At 37.9% G+C, this 17,334-nt stretch overlaps 2 protein-coding genes across 8 annotated transcripts in view; one reads left to right on the top strand and one right to left on the bottom strand.

Moving 5' to 3' along the window:
• The window catches only part of DPY19L1 (dpy-19 like C-mannosyltransferase 1), a 259,805-nt gene extending 242,645 nt beyond the window's left edge, over positions 1 to 17,160 (top strand). For 4 of the 7 annotated variants that reach the window (XR_003795121.1, XR_003795122.1, XR_003795116.1 and 1 more), the window contains 2 exons: positions 45 to 162; positions 3,796 to 4,390. The gene's annotated coding sequence lies outside the window, so the exon portion shown is untranslated. Of the gene's footprint in view, positions 1 to 44; positions 163 to 3,795; positions 4,391 to 5,103; positions 5,380 to 12,254; positions 12,279 to 16,413; positions 16,477 to 17,139 lie in introns of those variants that run through there. The other 3 variants (XR_003795119.1, XR_003795120.1, XR_003795117.1) reach the window with 3 other exon arrangements.
• Positions 1 to 17,334, bottom strand: part of NPSR1 (neuropeptide S receptor 1) — a 135,346-nt gene that overhangs the window by 94,125 nt on the left and 23,887 nt on the right. The window contains 1 exon segment of the mRNA XM_029233060.1: positions 13,921 to 14,053. Within this exon segment, the coding sequence (XP_029088893.1) occupies positions 13,921 to 14,053 (133 nt within the window).

The following is a 17,334-nucleotide window of genomic DNA, read 5'->3' as shown; positions in this document are numbered from 1 at the left end:
CATGTTCCCTTCTATAGCCTGTTTTCTCTGTACTGACTCTCTAGGTGGATTAGACCAAGCTCCTCAATGTCCCATTGATTGATTGATGATTGATGGAGGAAGATCACAACTTCAACACTGGATTGTTAAGCTAAGGCTGACTAATAATTTGCTGAGCAACAGGTGTGGTAAAGATTGTTCTTCCTCGCTTCCCTGGCTTTGCTTATGCTGTGCCCTTCATATGCAATACTGTGAGCTCCTCCTGCCACCCACTGTTTAATTGAGCTTAATTCTCTCTACTTTTCTGGGAGTGGTTCATGGTGTTTCAAGGAGCCTTCCCAAACAACTCTGTCCTACTTTGTTCTCTTTTATTCTAATCTACTCTGTACATTTGGCTATACTAGTCATTTTAGTGCTAATTATATTCCATTATACTTTTCCTAAATTCCTTCAACTTTGTGTGTGATAATAAATTCTTGAGATAGAGGAACATGTCACATATTGGGGAGTGTGTGTGTGTGTGTGTGTGTGTGTGTGTGTTTGTGTGTGTGTGTGTGTGTGTGTGTATTCCCCCATAGTGCTTAGCAGAATGTTAGGACCTGTAAATATTTTATGTTCATTTTTCATTTATTCATTTGTTCATTCATTCTCTCAACAAATATTTATTGAATGACTACTATGCGTCCAGGTCCTTTTCTAAGTTGTTATAGAACAAAAATCCCTGCCCTATATTTTAGGGAGTGTAGGCAAACAATAAACTCAATGCATAAGTAAATTATAGCATAGTAGAATGTAACAATTGCTATGCAAAAAAAAGGAAAAATAGAACAGTGTGAAGGAAGTCTCAGGAATTCTGGGATCTAGGGCTGGTGGGTTGTATTAATTAGAAACCCACAAGCAACTGATATTTGAGCAAAGGTTTGAGGAACACGAGAGAGTGAGCCATGCAGACATCTGGGGAAAGAGCTCTCTAAGCTGAAGATACAGCATGTGCAAAGGTTCTGAGGTAAGATTGTGCCTGGCATGTTGGAAGAACAGCAAGGGGTCCTTTGGGCTGGAGCAGAGTGAATGAGGGAGATAGCAGTAGAAGAAATCAGAGAGGTAATGGAAAAGCCAGATCATGTAACCTTAAAAGGTCTTTGTAAAGCTTTTTGGATTTTACTCATGGTAAACTGGGGAGTCATAGGAGGGATGTGAGCAGTGGCATCACCTGATCTGATTTTTATTTCAAAAGGACGTTTCAGATTGCCAAGTTGAGAGTATTCCAGGGACCTAAAGAGAAGAAAACCTTCTCTTTAAAGGGTCAGATAGTAAACATTTTAGGCTTTGTGGGCCATATGACCTCTGTCAAATCTGTTCATTTCTGTGCCATTGTAGCACATAAATAGCCATGGACAATATGTAGACAAATGGGCCTATTTGTGTTGTAATAAAACTTTATTTACAAAAACAGGCAGTTGACAGAGTTTGACCTATGGACTATAGTTTGCCACCCTTGGCATAGACTATAAAGAGGCAACTATAGAAACAGGAAGACCTACAGGAGGCTATTGAAGTAATCCATGCAGGAGATGCTGAAAGCTCAGAACGGAGTGGAAGCAATAGAGATGGCAAGAAGTGGTTGCATTTTTTTTAAGGCAGATGATTTTCTGATGAATTGCATGTGTGGTGTGAGAGAAAGAGAGGAGTCTAGGATGACTTCTTGTTTGTTCTAAGCAACGATAAAGATGTGCTGGCAGCAACTGAGGTGTGGAAAGCTGTGCATGAAGAAGGGCATTTTTAGACGTGTCAAGTAAGCGGTTGGCAACAAAAGTCAGAGCATTGTGAATTGGATTAGCCTAAAAAGTATGCTACAAGGACACGTTTTAAACTCAAGTGTTGATTGCTCGAATTTTGAGACAGTGACCCAATTGTACAAAAAGCTGGGGAATTCAGAAGCATGCAATGATATTACCATGGAGGAAGAAGTTGGTCATAGATCATGTCCAGCCTTTGTTTGTATAACAGTGATCACGCTGTTACTGCCCAAGAAACAGTAAGCCAAAGAAAACTGAGTTAAAAGTCACTGAGAGTTGCAAAACTTCCATTAATTATTAAAATTAGAAACAGGCAACAATTCTTAATGTTAAAATTTTTGGCAGAGTTCATCTAGAATTGAGCCAATAATTGCTGAGCCAAGGACAGAGTTGCACAGGACAGAGTTGTGGTGCCTGTGTGTATACTAAGTTGCTCTACTCGGAGGATCCTCAAGGCGTGACCACAAGGACCCCTTGAACAGGTGCTGGTGGCTCTCAAACCCCTTTAGGGGAAAAGAACCACCTGCAACTCCAGGCTGCTCATTCTTGCGTCCTCACGCTGCAGAGGGGCTATGGGGCAGGGCAGAAGGCACTCGAAAACTTTTGCCAGGCCACTTACCCTCTCTGAGCCTTGTTGTCCTCATCTGGAAAACGGGAATATTTATCTCACAAGGCTGGTATAAACTTGAAAGTGATGATATTTGTAAACATCCTGAAGGGTTGTGCTCACCAATCACCCTTCTATCTGAATATCAGGGAGACAAACACAATTGCAGTTCACTTGATCTGTGTAAGTTCCCGAGTTGAATCGAATAAGCTAACTTTATAACTTCATAAATTTTACTTTTCTCAGGCAGAGTTTTAATGTTTTTAATCTTCAGATATATTTGGGAGGCTCCCAACTCTTGGGTAGAGATATATTCTGTCCTGCTCTGGATTCCAGGCATTAACTGCCCAGCTGCCCCAGTCCTAAAGCCCTGAGAAAAATCTCCCCCCGACCCCTCCCCTGAATAGAAGCTCCTGAGGATTAAGCACTGTCTTTTCCCCCCTACCATTTGTAATGAGGTTATCTCTCCAACATCTACTTCTTCTTTTAGTAAGAACCCAACTTTTAGTTCAAATATCTCATCCCAGCCAGTGTGCTCTGGGGAAAGCTGAATCCCTAGGAGTGGGGCATTTGACTTCAATGTGAGCTCATCAGTAATTGCATATCTTGTTCACACTGATTAGTTCATATATGAGCATATAGCTCCAGTTAGGTTGGTGAGGGTCATGTACGTGTTTGCTAAGCACTGCCGGGAAGGGTGGCTTCCTACATTTCTAAGAAAATTTCTAAAAATCAACAGTCTTTCTCTGTGCATGTGGACAAGAGTTCCCCAGGAGTCATTAGTAAGCATCCGTTATGGGTTCACTTGTGTCCCCCTATCCCCCCGACAAAATGTATTTGTTGAAGTCCTAATTCCCAGTACTTCAGAACATGAAAGTATTTGGAGATAGGGCCTTTACAAAGGTAATTAAGGTAAAATGAGGTCATATGGGTTGGACTTAATCCACCTGACTAATGTCCTTATAAGAAGAGGAGACTAGGACACAGACATTCACACACTCGAAGAAAGACCATGTGAAGTGTCAAAATTGATAAACAGCAACCTCAATTAACATAGTCAGGAAGCCAGAAGGGGGAGCTCTCCTGTCCTATGAAGACAGCAGAGCCCAACAGGAAGAAGAAAGACTTTCTCTTCTTTCCTGGCAAGAGCTCAGCCAATGAGAAAACGTCAGCACAACTCAGCCAATGAAAAGCCATTATCTTTTGAACTCTCAAGTCCTCCGGTGGACCCTTTGTTTCCTATAGCCCTCCCAGCTTCCCTTTCCCCTCTTTAAAAGAGTTCTCCTCTCCTTCCTGTGAGAGGACTTGCACATGGCTTGCCGTACTTGCACACCCTGAATGGCAATTCTTTACTGATCCTGAATAAACCCTATTTTTTTTCTGGAGAAATAATTGGCAGTCTATTTGTTATAGGTCAACAGAAGACAAAAGAAGAAGATGGCCACCACTTCAAGGAGAGAGGCCTCAGAAGAAACCAGACTTGGCAACATCGTCATCCCGGACCTCTAGCCTCCAGATCTGTGAGAAAAAATGTCTGTTGTTTAAGCCACCCAGTCTGTGGTAATTGTTATGGCAGCCCTAGCAAATGAATACAGCATCCTACAGCCAGGATGAGGAACAAGGCTGAGGGTGATGCCTTCTACCACGTCAGAGACAGGGTCCTTGGTGGCATTCCTGAATCGCGAAGCAAATCAAGCCCAGAGCTTATTCTGTCACTGAACTTTGCATGACAAAAGCAAAATTGTCCCCCTTTTTGCTTTATTGTTTCAACTGTAACTAATAACCAAGTACGCCACTGTGTCCTTAGTAACCTAGAACCAAGCCTCATCGTAGTAAGTGCTTAATAGTATTTGTTAAATGACTAGAGGAAGGAATGAAAGAATAAGCCACAAAAAGAATTGTAGTGTGTTAATCTGGGAAGCCCAGTGAGGTAGCAAGCAGCAGAGGAGTGAGTCAATCTTATTATTATTACTATTATTACTACATTCCATTGGACACGTTCTGTGTAGACCAGGAGACAGATATTACCATTTTTAAGCAACAGAGCTAATTCATAAAGGTGACCTGTACTCATTATAGCAAAAGTTGTTTAACTGGCAGACATCTGAAAATGTAAAAATTCCCCTCAATTTCTACAACTGGAAATTTCTAATTAGAAGCACAGGACTACTAGAGCCAGATCACTTCTGGTCTCTTAAGATCATCCAGATAACTCCTTCATTTTAGAGATGAGAAAACGAACACTTAGTGAGGTTAAGTGCCCTTTCCAGGTCACACAGTGTGCTAATGGTGGAGCAAACGGAGGGAACAAAAAAAAAACCCAATTTCTCTAAAGAAGAAAAAGTTTTCCTGGGATAAGAGTTCATTCCTTTTAGTTAAATTATTCCCATAGTGAAAGGACAATACCTTCTTTTCCTGCTCAAGAGAAACTGATTTTCTTTACAAACATAGACCATCTCTTCTCAGAGTGGGAAACAATGATGGTATTGTCTAGCCACTGTATGAGTAATCTAAATGAAAAGCATGCACATTTATTCAGATGTTAGCCAATCAAGCAACTTTTAGTGGAATGAGTGAGTCATATGGTAGAGAAATTTTGTAATATTAAGTAGAAAAGAATACACAAATGTCAGAAAAAAAATCCTTTAAAAAAAACCCTTTTAGTTCAGGAAACATACTTAAATCTTAAGCAGTGTGTTTTGTGTTCTTTTTACACTTTAGAAAAACTTTGACATTGTGGCGTAAAAGGAGAAAGATGAGATAATAAGACATTAGGTAAGTTGTAAAAAGAGAAATACTGAGAAGTTGACAGATAAAAAGGTACTGGATAATGTAAGGAATGAATGTTTTGAAACTGCTCAAAGGAAAAGCAACTTTTAAGATACTTTAGAAACATTAAAAAGTAGAGTTAACACTGCTAATCAAAACAATAATTAGAAAAAGTTTTAATAGTTAGAAGAATAGGACCAAGATATCTAAATGGTGAGAGAGAAGGACCATAGTTACTGACGTATGAATAGTTAGTGCTCCTGAACATACAATAAGAATAAATGGAAGATAATCAATATTCAGACATAAATAAAATGAGCTATGAAATCACTTTAATCTGCAGATCCAAAGAGCTTACTTGGCAAAAAGCAGAACTGATATAGTGGATCAATAAATAGATATAACCAGGTAAAAGTGTGAATCCTCAAAAAAAAAAAAAAAAAAATTAGGGACTTCCCTGGAGGTCCAGTGGTTAAGACTGAACTTCCATTGCAGGGGGTGCAGGTTTGTTCCCTGGTAAGAGAACTAAGATCCCATACCCAGCTCAGCACAGCAAAAAAAGGAAAAGAAAATCTGGAAACAAAAGAAAAAATCTGGTAAGCTATAAAGGAAGAAATTCCAGGCTGACTTTAGACTTTTCTGTAACGTGGGGTGCCAGAAGTCAGTGGAGCAACATCTATGGTGATCTGAGTTGTGAATTCAAGGTTTCCTCATCTATACTGCCATTGTTGTGGAGGCAAGAGAAAGTCTTTTTCATTGATGCCGGGTGCTTGAGAATCCTATCCAGGCTGAATGAGGAAAAATATTAGCACTCAAAGTACTCCAGAAAATTGGAAGCTCTATCAAAATAAAGGAACCAAGAATGGGGAAGCCAACTATTGGTGAGCATTGAAACATTCAAATATAGAAATACTTGCTGATAATTATTGCAAGCATAGTCATAAAGCAGAAGACAAATGAGATAAATATATTTTTTAAATGAGATTTTATTAAAATGCTTAGTCCCGTGCTTGGAAAACAAATGCAATAACAATTAAATAGACACATTTAATATTAATATCACACAAATAAAATTTAAGCAAGCTAATAAATGAAACTAGAAGGATTGTGTGTGTGTGTGTGTGTGTGTGTGTGTTTATAACATTAAGCACTCAGACCTATATTAAAGATAAATTAGTCAGGAGCCTTTAGGAGCCAAATAACAAAATGTTAAAATTTATAAAATAAATATTGATAAAAAATACTGGGAGAAAATGAGACAAAGTGTGAAACTTTTTAACAGCACTTTTAGTCACTCATGACATATCAAATAGGCAAGAAGTACATATATGGAAATAGAGAAAATCTGAAGACTGTAATTAATAAGGGCAAATTCAGAAAGATAAGCACAAAGAATACATTGAGAGACTGAATATACATATGGACAATGACCAGACTGTATATAAAAATGGAACTCTGAACTGCAACCTGAAGTAACCAGCTCAGGAAGCCAGCCTACTATCTGTAGCAACCAGTCCAGAAAGCCAAACAATAACTGCTGTAGTGATATGCCCCAAATAGGAAGCACTTGATTAACAACTGACAGCTTCCCTTATTAATAACCGACTCTGCTTCCAACTTAGGACCAAACAGAGAAAGACAAATATGCAATGCTAACCAATCACATAGGATGCTGTGCTTCTGGTTAGTCTGCCTACTGCTTCCCATGCCAACAGTTTCCAATCAGGGCACACCTGCAGGCTTTTCTTTTTTTGTGTGTGTTACAAAGCTTTCCCACTCCTCTGCCTACCTTTGAGTCCTGCCAACACAAATGATACTGACTGACTTCCTTGCTATAGTAAGCTCTAAAGTAAACAACCATTGCTCTTTTTCATTTAGGTGATTTTTTTTTTTAATTTCCCCAATTTTAATTATTATGTCCTAATTTTTAGTAAACGTTAGATATTTTTCAAAATAAATAATTACGTGTTATACCTCAAAGGTACTTTTAGTAAATTCCAAAGAGCAGGAATCCTTCTAAAAATATTCTCTGACTGCAAGGCAATAAAATTAAATGTGAATTACAAAATGTTAAAGAAAAATAAAGTTGCCTAGAAATTAAAGATAAGAATAACAAAAAACTACTAAATAGTTATTTAGTAGTGAAAGAGGAAATTAAAAATTCAACACTAAAATATTTGGAAAATAAAAACAATAAGAATTATCTCATAAAATTTATGAATTCAGAAAAAAATCCTTAGTCTTAAGCATTTTCATTATGAAAGGGAAGAATTACAAGTAATGTCTTCAAGATGGCAACATAGATCATTCCTGACTTCAGTCCCCCTCACAAGAAGACCAACTAGCAAGTGTCCATAGACAAGACATGATTGTGAAAACTCTAGAACACAGGGGTGATGTGAAACAACCCCCTGGACCACAGAGACCAAGAAGGACCACGTTAGAAGGGTAATTTGAAGAACTACACTCTGACAGCATCGTCCTTCCCCCAGGTAGGCACAAGGCCACACTGAGAGGGCCCTACTGGGCCTACAATTTCTCCAGTGGGGAAAAAATATCCCAAAGTGAGCATCCACTTCCCCCAGTGTTGCAGGATGCTTCCCAGGATGCCCTCTCTGGTCTCAACTCACAAGAATCACTGGGAAAATCTGCAGGGCTTGACCACTGTGGATCAGAAACAAGCAGAGAAGAAGGGTGGAGCTTATAACAACCAGTGCTCAGATCTTGGCAGATGACATTTCTCTTCACACATGCACCAGAGCAAAGATCACAGATGGTGACCCCATTTGGCTAGGGAGCTTAGTTGGTATTTTTGCCTGATTTGGGTTGCAGGATATAAAATCAACATACAAAAGTCAGCTGCATTTTGATGCACTAACAATTATCTGAAAAAGAAATAAAGGAAACAATCCCATTTTCAATAGCATCCAAAACAATAAAATACTTATTAATAAATTTAATGAAGGAGGTGAAAGATCTGCACACAGAAAATTGTAAGATACTGATTAAAGAAATTGAAGAAGACACAAATAAATAGAAAGATACCCCCTGTTCATGGATTGGAAAATTTAATGTTGTTAAAATGTCCATAATACCCAAAACAATCTATAGATTCAATGCAATCCCTGTCAAGATTTCAATGGCATTTTTCCACAGAAATAGAAAAAAATTCCTAAAATTCATATCAAACCACAAAAGACCTCAAATACCCAAAGAAATTCTGAGAAAGAAGAACAAAACTGGAGGCATTACACATTCTGATTTCAAAATATACTACAAAGCTGTAATAATCAAAACAGTATGGTACTGGCATAAATATAGACACATAGACCATTGAAACAGAATTGAGAGACCAGAAATAAACCCATGAATATAAAGTCAACTAATAGTTGACTGTAGGGAGCCAAGAATACTCAATAGAGAAAAGATAATTTCTTCAATAAGTGTGCTGGGAAAACTGGATATTCACATGCAAAAAAATGAAACTGGACCCCCTATCTTACACTGCTCACAAAGATTAATTTGAAGTGGATTAAAGAAAAATGTAAGATCTTGAAGCCATCAAACTCCTAGAAGAATACATAGGGAAAAACTCCTCAATATTGTTCTTGGCGATGATTTTATGGATATGACACCCAAAGCATAGGTAACAAAAGCAAAATAACCAGGCAGGAATATGTCAAACTAAAATGCTTATACATAAAAAAAGAAATGATCAAAAAAATGAAAAGGCAACATATGGAATGGGAGAAAATATTTGCAAACAATATATCTGATAAGGGGTTAATATACAAAATATATAAGAAACTCATACAACTCAATAGCCAAAATAGAAATAATCCATTTAAATTATGGACACAGAACATAAATAGACATTTTTCCAAAGAAAATATTCAAATGGCCAACAGGTACAAGAAAAGATACTCAACATCACTAATCACCAGGGAAACGCAAATCAAAACCACAAAGAGTTATCACCACAAACGTTAGAATGGCTATTATCAGAAAGACAAGAGGTAAGTGTTGGTGAGGATGTGGAGAAAAGGGGACTTTTGTACATTTTTGGTGGGAAGGTAAATTGGTGTAGCCACTATGGAAAACAGTATGGAGTTTCCTTAAGAAATTAAAAACTCCCATATGATCCAGCAATTTCACTCCTGTGTATATATATCCAAAGGAAATAAAATCTCTATCTTCAAAGTATCTGTACCTCCATGTTTATGGCAGCATTATATACAATAACCAAAACATGGAAACAACCTAAGTTTTCATCAGTGGATTAATGGATAAAGAATACATGGTATAGGGCTTCTCTGGTGGCGCAGTGGTTAAGAATCTGTCTGCCAATTCAGGGAACACAGGTTCGAGCCCTGGTCCAGGAAGATCCCACATGCCGCAGAGCAACTAAACCCGAGCGCCACAGCTACTGAAGCCCACGCGCCTGGAGACCACGCTCCGCAACAAGAGAAGCCACCTCCGTGAGAATCCCGTGCACTGCAATAAACAGTAGGCCCCGCTCGCCGCAACTAGAGAAAGCCCACACGCAGCAACGAAGACTTAATGCAGGCAAAAATAAATGAATAAAATAAATAAATTTATAAAAAAAGAATACATGGTACACATACACAATGGAATATTATTCAACCATAAAAAGAAAGAGATCCTCCCATTTGTGACAACATAAATGAATCTTGAAGGCATTATGAAATGTCAAAGACAAATGCTATATGTGGAATCTGAAAAGAGAAAAAAAAAAAAAAGAACTCATAGAAACAGAGGACAAATTGGTGGTTACCAGAGGTGGGGATTGGGGGAAATGGGTGAAGATGGTCGAATGGAACAAATTTCTGGTTATGAGAAGAATAAGTTCTGGGGATGTAATGTACAACATGGCAACCGTCATTAACAATACTGTATTGTATATTTGAAAGTTGCTTAGAGAGTAGATTTTAAAAGTTCTTAACATACTCCCCTCCCCCGCCAAACACAGATTGTAACTATGTGAGGTGATGGATGCTAACTGAATTTATTGCAATAGGTACATACAGCATATCATTACTTTGTACATATTAAGCTTATACATAGTCTATGTCAACTTTATCTCAATAAAGCTGAAAAAATATTTAAAAAACGAATGAGCAGAATTAAAATAAATAAATGAACTGAGTATACAACTCAAAACCCCAGGGAAAAAGTGAGTGAAATTAGCATTGGAAGTGGTAGTGAACTCCATGGATGGCCTTGAATACCTCAGTCTTCCTGGTCTCACCTCCCTGCCTGAACCTCTCAATTTTCTCTGCTGTCAGATAATTAACAGGAAGGCTTTCAGGGTGGCACATACCTTCGTTTATTAGTAAATTGCTCTCCAGAAAGTGCTTTGAGGCAGAGCTAATTTCCACCAATGTGAGATTTGGTCCTATCAGAAGAAGGACGTTATTTGAATATGTGCCAAAAAATATATGTTTTCTGTCTTTCCTTGGTTGAACACTCAATGGGAGTTACTCTCATTAGCTCCCCTTCTTTATGACATTTGAATAAAACAGACAAGTCAGTCTTGAAGATGATAAATGACTAATAAATTTTAATTGGCACTTTAGCTCATAAAATATAAACAGTCATTAAATTCATCCAATAGATTGTTAAAATGGAAGTGCTAAGAATGGCAGAATATGCCAAAATAGCAGCTTTAAGAACTTCTGGTTTCCTTCCGTTCTCAAGACTAAACCTACAGTTAAAATTCCTAATGGAAGATATAGAGAAGAATTAGCTAACATTTTTTGAAGGGATCAGAAATGTGGAGAAGAGGGAAGTGAATTAAAATATACAGATGCAAAATAAAAACAATTCTTCAAATGTCTTGTAAATGATGTGTTCTTTGTTTTCACAAATACGAGTGCTGCTATAATTACTGTGGGGGAAAGAAAGGCCAAATTAGGTGTGGCTTCTTCTCTGATACACTGGCTAGGGTGGAAGAAAATGCTCCTTTTTAAAATAAGCAAATTAGACTTGAGTAGGTACAGATAGAACATTTATAGGCGAACAAAGAGAATCCGTGTCCTCAAGGAACTGGTCATGATTCTATAACTATTGCAAGCCAGTAGGGCTTTTGTTTTCAGGGTCCTTTTTAAACAAGACTCAGTGTGGATCTGTGTTGGTAGCTTCTAGAGCATTTGTCCCATGACATTTTTCATCACCTTTTAATCCTGGGTGACCTAACAGGACATTGGCCAGTTTGAAGCTCACAAAAGTGTCTTCCTTTGATGCAGTAAGTTCATGTCTATAAATTTTCTTAAATAAATTATAAAGAATGCTCACAAGATTTAATTGTGAGAATATTCATTGCAGAATTGCTAATAATAGCTAAAAACTGGGTGGGGGGGGAGGTTATGTGAATAGTCAACAATAGGAGTTTATCTACTTAATGGGGCAGTCATCCAATGGGTCACTGCAGTGTTTGGACAACATGCGAAGTGCTGGCCTTCCAAGACATGAGGTGTAAAGAAGAAAGCATGTCACTCTGGAGGAAGCACCTTCAAAGCAGTCAAATGGGTAGTCAAACAGAGATTCATTGTCTAAACTTCTCAGTTCTCAATGGAAACTGAAATATGGAAGGCAAGCTATGCCAGAGACTGCTACTTATCTCTGTTCTCTCATTCTTCCTTAGGAAAAGAAGCTTGATTTTATTCTGGCCAATGGGTTAAAAATGAACAAACAAAAACATTTACCAGCTTTTCTTCAGTTAGAGATAACAAATGAGATGCAAGCAAAAATGAATGGATGGGAGTTCTAGGAATGCCAGTTAAGAGGACACATATCTGGCATGAGCCCCTCTTGTCCTTCCTCCTCTCGTCCTTTCTGTTAGACTAGAATCTGGGGATGATGGCAGGAGTTCTAGCAGCCACCTTGAACCAAGAGCCATCCATACCATGAGGTGACCTTGAGTATGAAAATCCTTTAATAGAGTAAAAATATATATACAGGAGCCTGAGACCCCAGTGATAAGAAAATAAAATATGAGCCCTGGACCGTCTACCTCCAGAATTGTTTACATAGATGAAAATAAATCCTTGTAAACTTAAGCCACCATTATCTGGATTTTATAGATGTGCAGATGAATCTGACTCCAATTGATTCACCTACTAAATGGAAATCAAAATATTCCTTAAAGAATCACTCAAGGATACCGGCCTGTAAGTAGGAAGCTGCTCTTAGGAGGTGAGTCATGATGGAAAATATTATTTAATGAAGGGCATTAATATTGCCTTACCCAGTAATAACTGTTAACGCTTATTTTTCTCTATCAGAAGAGCCAAGAATTAATGTCTCTGAATTTAATTTTCCAAATATGTGTGTCACTGATGATGTCAGTTGAATCTGATGATTCAAGAATATGTTTATGTGAAAAAATTTGGTTATCGTATAAAACAACATTGGAGAGTCAAAGACACAACTGGTTGTAGCTGAAAGTTTCAAAAATATATAATATTCAATTTTAATATATTTGCTTTGCTATAATGCAGTCTCCCTCTGTTGCCAGAAACATTTGACAAAGTCTTTTAAACATAGAAAGTTATGTTTCTGTGGATGATTTTAAAGAATATAAAAGAAAGGGGAGCTGAGTGCCCTGTTAGGGTCAGTATGGCTTAAAAAGAAAAAAAAAAAGACTAGGGAAGGTGAGATTCCTGTAAAAGAGAGCAAAGGTTCAGCAGAGTTAGCAAGTAAGAACCAGAAGTGATGACTAAAAATATAAAGTCCAGAAAATTTGAAGAAACCTTGGGGAGGCCATTAGCATAGGATAGGGGACTCAAATCAAATTTATGTAAATCTGAAAGAATAGGATCCTTCAGCTGATACCAGAGTAACCTTTTTATACATACTAAAGACTCAGATATGTATTCTCAAATCGCTTACTACAGGATCTGAGATCATGGTGAAATGTGTATGAAGGAAATTTTAACACCTTAAATAAGAAGTTAGCCTAATCTCAGACTCTAGGCAAACTTTCTCTCTCCAAGAATTCTTCAGTTGAAATGCTCCTGATCTGACCCCTTGAGTTTTTCCAGAGGGAATTAACAAATTAATTTATCTAGACTATCTAGACTATCTAGAACATTCGTGAGAAATTAAGCCCAGGTTAACACAGCAGACTATGGATTTGACTAGAACATGCAACTCTTCTTTTTGACAACAGATGGTGAAATTTCAGTTGTTCATTTATTATTATTCTTGACAGTACTTTAAATTCTAAGCTGATATCCTTACCACCTCTAAATTCTTACACTTTAGAAGAACACATAGTTTTGTAGAATGTGGATTACAACACTGTAATTGAAAAAATATGGTGAAAGAAAGTTATTATACCCTCATCCAAGAATTTTGCATTTACTCGGTGATCCTAATTACCCTTTACTCTATTTTCTGGGATATATTCTTTAAGCTTATAAGACGGTATGATATGGTAATATCACCTTAGTGAACCATGGAGGCTGCTGTGTATAGGGAAAGTAGAACTCTTTAGAATGCTTTGGTAGCACTGATAATGATATTTTCAAGTTTGTTGTATAAGGAGTTATTTTTATAATGGAATCTTATAAATATTTAAATATGTTAAATTTGCTGGAAGAAAAATTCAAATTTGAGCTTTATATCCCTAAAGAAATTTCTCCCAAATTTGCGGTTGCATTTTGGACTGATAATACACCAGTTCTATTGGTAAAATAATTGAAAGTGAGGAGCCATTGGAATTCTGCACACACTGCAGTTATGTACCTGTGATGGCCAGCTGAGCCACAAAGAAGGTCATTCTCAACTTCCTCTTCCTTCTCAGTGTAGAGAACAGCATGATGGCATTTCCAACAATGGTAAAAACGAAGAGGACCCACAGAGTTATCAACTGCTCAGTCTGTGAGAAACAAAGCAACACAAAACTGGTGTATCAGTGAGGATCAGGGTACTTTACAGAATGCAAGGCTCAGGCTTTGGTGTTGAAATGTCTTCCTCCTGGGCTCCTATCCCCACCTGTCAAAGCTCTACTCTCAAGAGAACAAAGACACAGTGGTCCTTATTTACACTGGCAGCAGTGTAAATTGATGCAACCTTTAAAAAGATCCATTTGGAAATATATGTCAAGAGATAAAAATGTATACACAGTATTCTTGCCAAACAATTTTAAGCCTATGTGAAAGAATTCTAAGTTTGAAAAAGAGCACTACAATCACTACGCATATTTACTGTAAGAAGAAATTGGAAATTGTTGAAAGATAATAGGATAGTTAAGTAAATAAAGCACTTCAATTCAGTGAACTATTATGTAGCTATTAACAATGACAGACATGAAGATTATGTGGCAACATTAAAAATGCTTATAATATAATGGTAAATGGAAAAACATAATAAAATTGTATGTTGGGTGTGATTACAACTCTGCAAAATTATACATGCAGGGAAAAGACTGAAGTATACTAAAATGTTAAGCGTGGTTATTTTAGGGTAGTGTGATTATGGGTTATCTTACTATTTCTCCTTTGACAGAATTATATAATATAGTAATATTAAAGTTCCACTGAATAGTGTATAATTAGTAAAGATGAAAAAAGCAGGAATGCTACTCATTTAAAATGTCAAGTTCTTCATAAAAAGTTTTCCACTCTTCCTTCAAATGGAACTTTCCATCTACCTAAAGTCCATAGCCCAGAATAAGCAGAAGCCCGGGGCAACAGGATGGGTTGGACGTAAGGACGGGGTGGGCTGAGCTGTGGGTGAGGAACAGGGAGCCAAGGGGATCCAGAGGCAAGTCGGAAATCAGAAGCCAAGAGACTTCAGCCCAAAAGGTCTGGGCAGAATCCTGGTAAGAATGCACACGTCTAAGACTGGGATGAGAAGTGCTTCTGTTTGGAGAAGATGGTAAGAAGAGCCTGAAGAAACCCCTTGTGATGGTAAAATTGTATGTGTCAACCTGGCCAGGCTAGAGGACCCAGCTGTTTGGTCAAACCCTAGTGTAAGGTGGTTGTTGTGAAGGTATTTTATAGATGTGATCAACATCTACAATCACTCGACTTTAAATAAAGGCAGATTACCCTCCCTAATATGGGTGGACTTCAACCAATGAGTTGAAAGCCTTGAGAGCAAAAGCCGAGGTTTCTCAGAGAAGAAGGAATGCTTCCTCAAAAATTCCTTGTGGGACAAGCCTAAGTTTCCAGCCTGCTATATCCTTTAAGGATTTCAGACTTGCCAGTCTGAAACACTGCAAATCAAATTATCCCGGTTAGTTGTATCAGTGACTTGGAGGTCAAGCCTCAGGAGGGCTGGAGCAGTCAGTGCTGGCTCGGCTGAGCCTTTTCTTAGGAGCTTGCAGTAACTGTGCTTTGGGCTGGGCGTCCCAGGGTGCTCTGTGAACAGGTCAGGGTCTGTTCTCCTTGGGATTAGATGATGTGTATGGAGCAGGTTGAACAAATCCTGTGAAATCAGGTCCACTCCTTCTGCTTTGGAGTTTTCTATTGAAAGACAATCTCAACCTTAAGTCACTGGCTCCAGGAAATTTCCAGATGAGAGAAGTTCCCTACTGTTGCTTTCCAAGAGCCATGTTTATTTATTTGTTAATTCATTCAGTATCCGTGAATTGTCTCTAGTATAAAGTGTTGGCACTACAAAGGAGACTAAAACATGTAGATTGTATAAATTATACCCAGCCAAAATTAAGCCCTGTTTCATCAAGTTGTACAAAGGTCATTAAGTATGAAAACAATTACATAGTTGTAGGATCATTTATTCATAGTATACTTAAACCCATGCTTGCACATACACCTAAACACACACGCATCCCAGGGTAATACGAGGATTTGGAGAATTATGACAATAGGAATGGGGGAAACAAGTTTAGAGGCATTTGAGCATCACAGTCAAGTGAGCCATTTAGTAGAAAACTGAGTAGGCATTCAAACCAGCCTGATTTGGAATCAGATTCTTTACTACTTGCTAGATGTGTGACACATCAGTAAATGATAACCTCTCTGAGCCTGTTTTCTCATTTATAAAATGAAGACAAAAATAAAATCTGTCTCAGGATACTTGTGATGGAAAGATATGATGACAAAAATGGAGATTTCTAGCTCAGTGACTGATGCATGGTACACACAAAATAAAACTTGGTTTATCTCCTTTCTTAGTTTCATGGACTACATTTAGGTTTGAGCAGTGATTTATAAATAACTCACTACTTTTTAAGAATGATACTTGAATTTACCCTCTTTGTCCTATTTTCAGTTCCAGTCTGCTGAAATTTCACTTGAGCCTCACAGGCTTTCCACCTGCGCCTCTTCCCCACAGGTACGGATGGTATACCAACACCATTCTCAGAACCAGTGTTTAAGAATATAGTTGGGGATTAAACGCCCCCTAGTGGTCATGTGAGGCAAAAATTCAAGCCAGATGCTCAATAGTGAGTAGAGGGAATAGGTGAATTTGGAATTTTTCAGTGACTAGAGACTGTTTTAAGCTCAGTTAAATAGTTGTGGGATTATGACTAATTGGTTTTTAACCTCAAGTTACTGAGGTCACGCAGTGACCCCAGCTTCCTGCAGAGCAGAAAATTACAACCTTGGTTTGAGAGGGATGAATTGCAGTGTTCTCTTGACGATGCTGATGCTGCCATGGGGCTGATACCTGGGATTTGATTCCATGGGATATGTTTCCAGAGCCAAAAAGATTTCCATGAGGCCAGGCATTAAGTCTGAGTCACCATTTTGGACTGAAATTTTATCTTCCCCGTAGAAAGTGATTAATAAATATCTGATGGATGAATATATGGTTGATGACAAGGACAAGGGTACTTATAAGTATCGTAAGAGGTTACTTGAAATGAAAATTATCTCAGGAAATATAGGACATTTAGCTGTATGACTTGTTGAAACTAGATATGTCAGATTTGTCTGGAGAGGAAGACATGATTTATTCAAATCCAAGGAATAATAATCCTCTTTTCCTTTGCAGTCCCGGAAACTGAAAACAAACAAAACCAAACAAAGACAAACAAAAAAACTCTAAGGTATCTTTAACAATCACAGAGTGAATAGGAACTAACATTATTTGAGCAAATCACTTTTTAATCTAGCACCTGACTGACTTAGTTTGTAATGTATAATAGGTACTCAGTAAATAGGTACTCATTGGTCAGGCTGCCAGTCG

Source organism: Monodon monoceros, unplaced genomic scaffold (assembly GCF_005190385.1).
Source record: "Monodon monoceros isolate NGI ecotype Baffin Bay Population unplaced genomic scaffold, NGI_Narwhal_1 Super_Scaffold_2, whole genome shotgun sequence".
Classification (NCBI taxonomy): domain Eukaryota; kingdom Metazoa; phylum Chordata; class Mammalia; order Artiodactyla; family Monodontidae; genus Monodon; species Monodon monoceros.
This window is presented reverse-complemented; position numbering and strand designations above follow the sequence as displayed.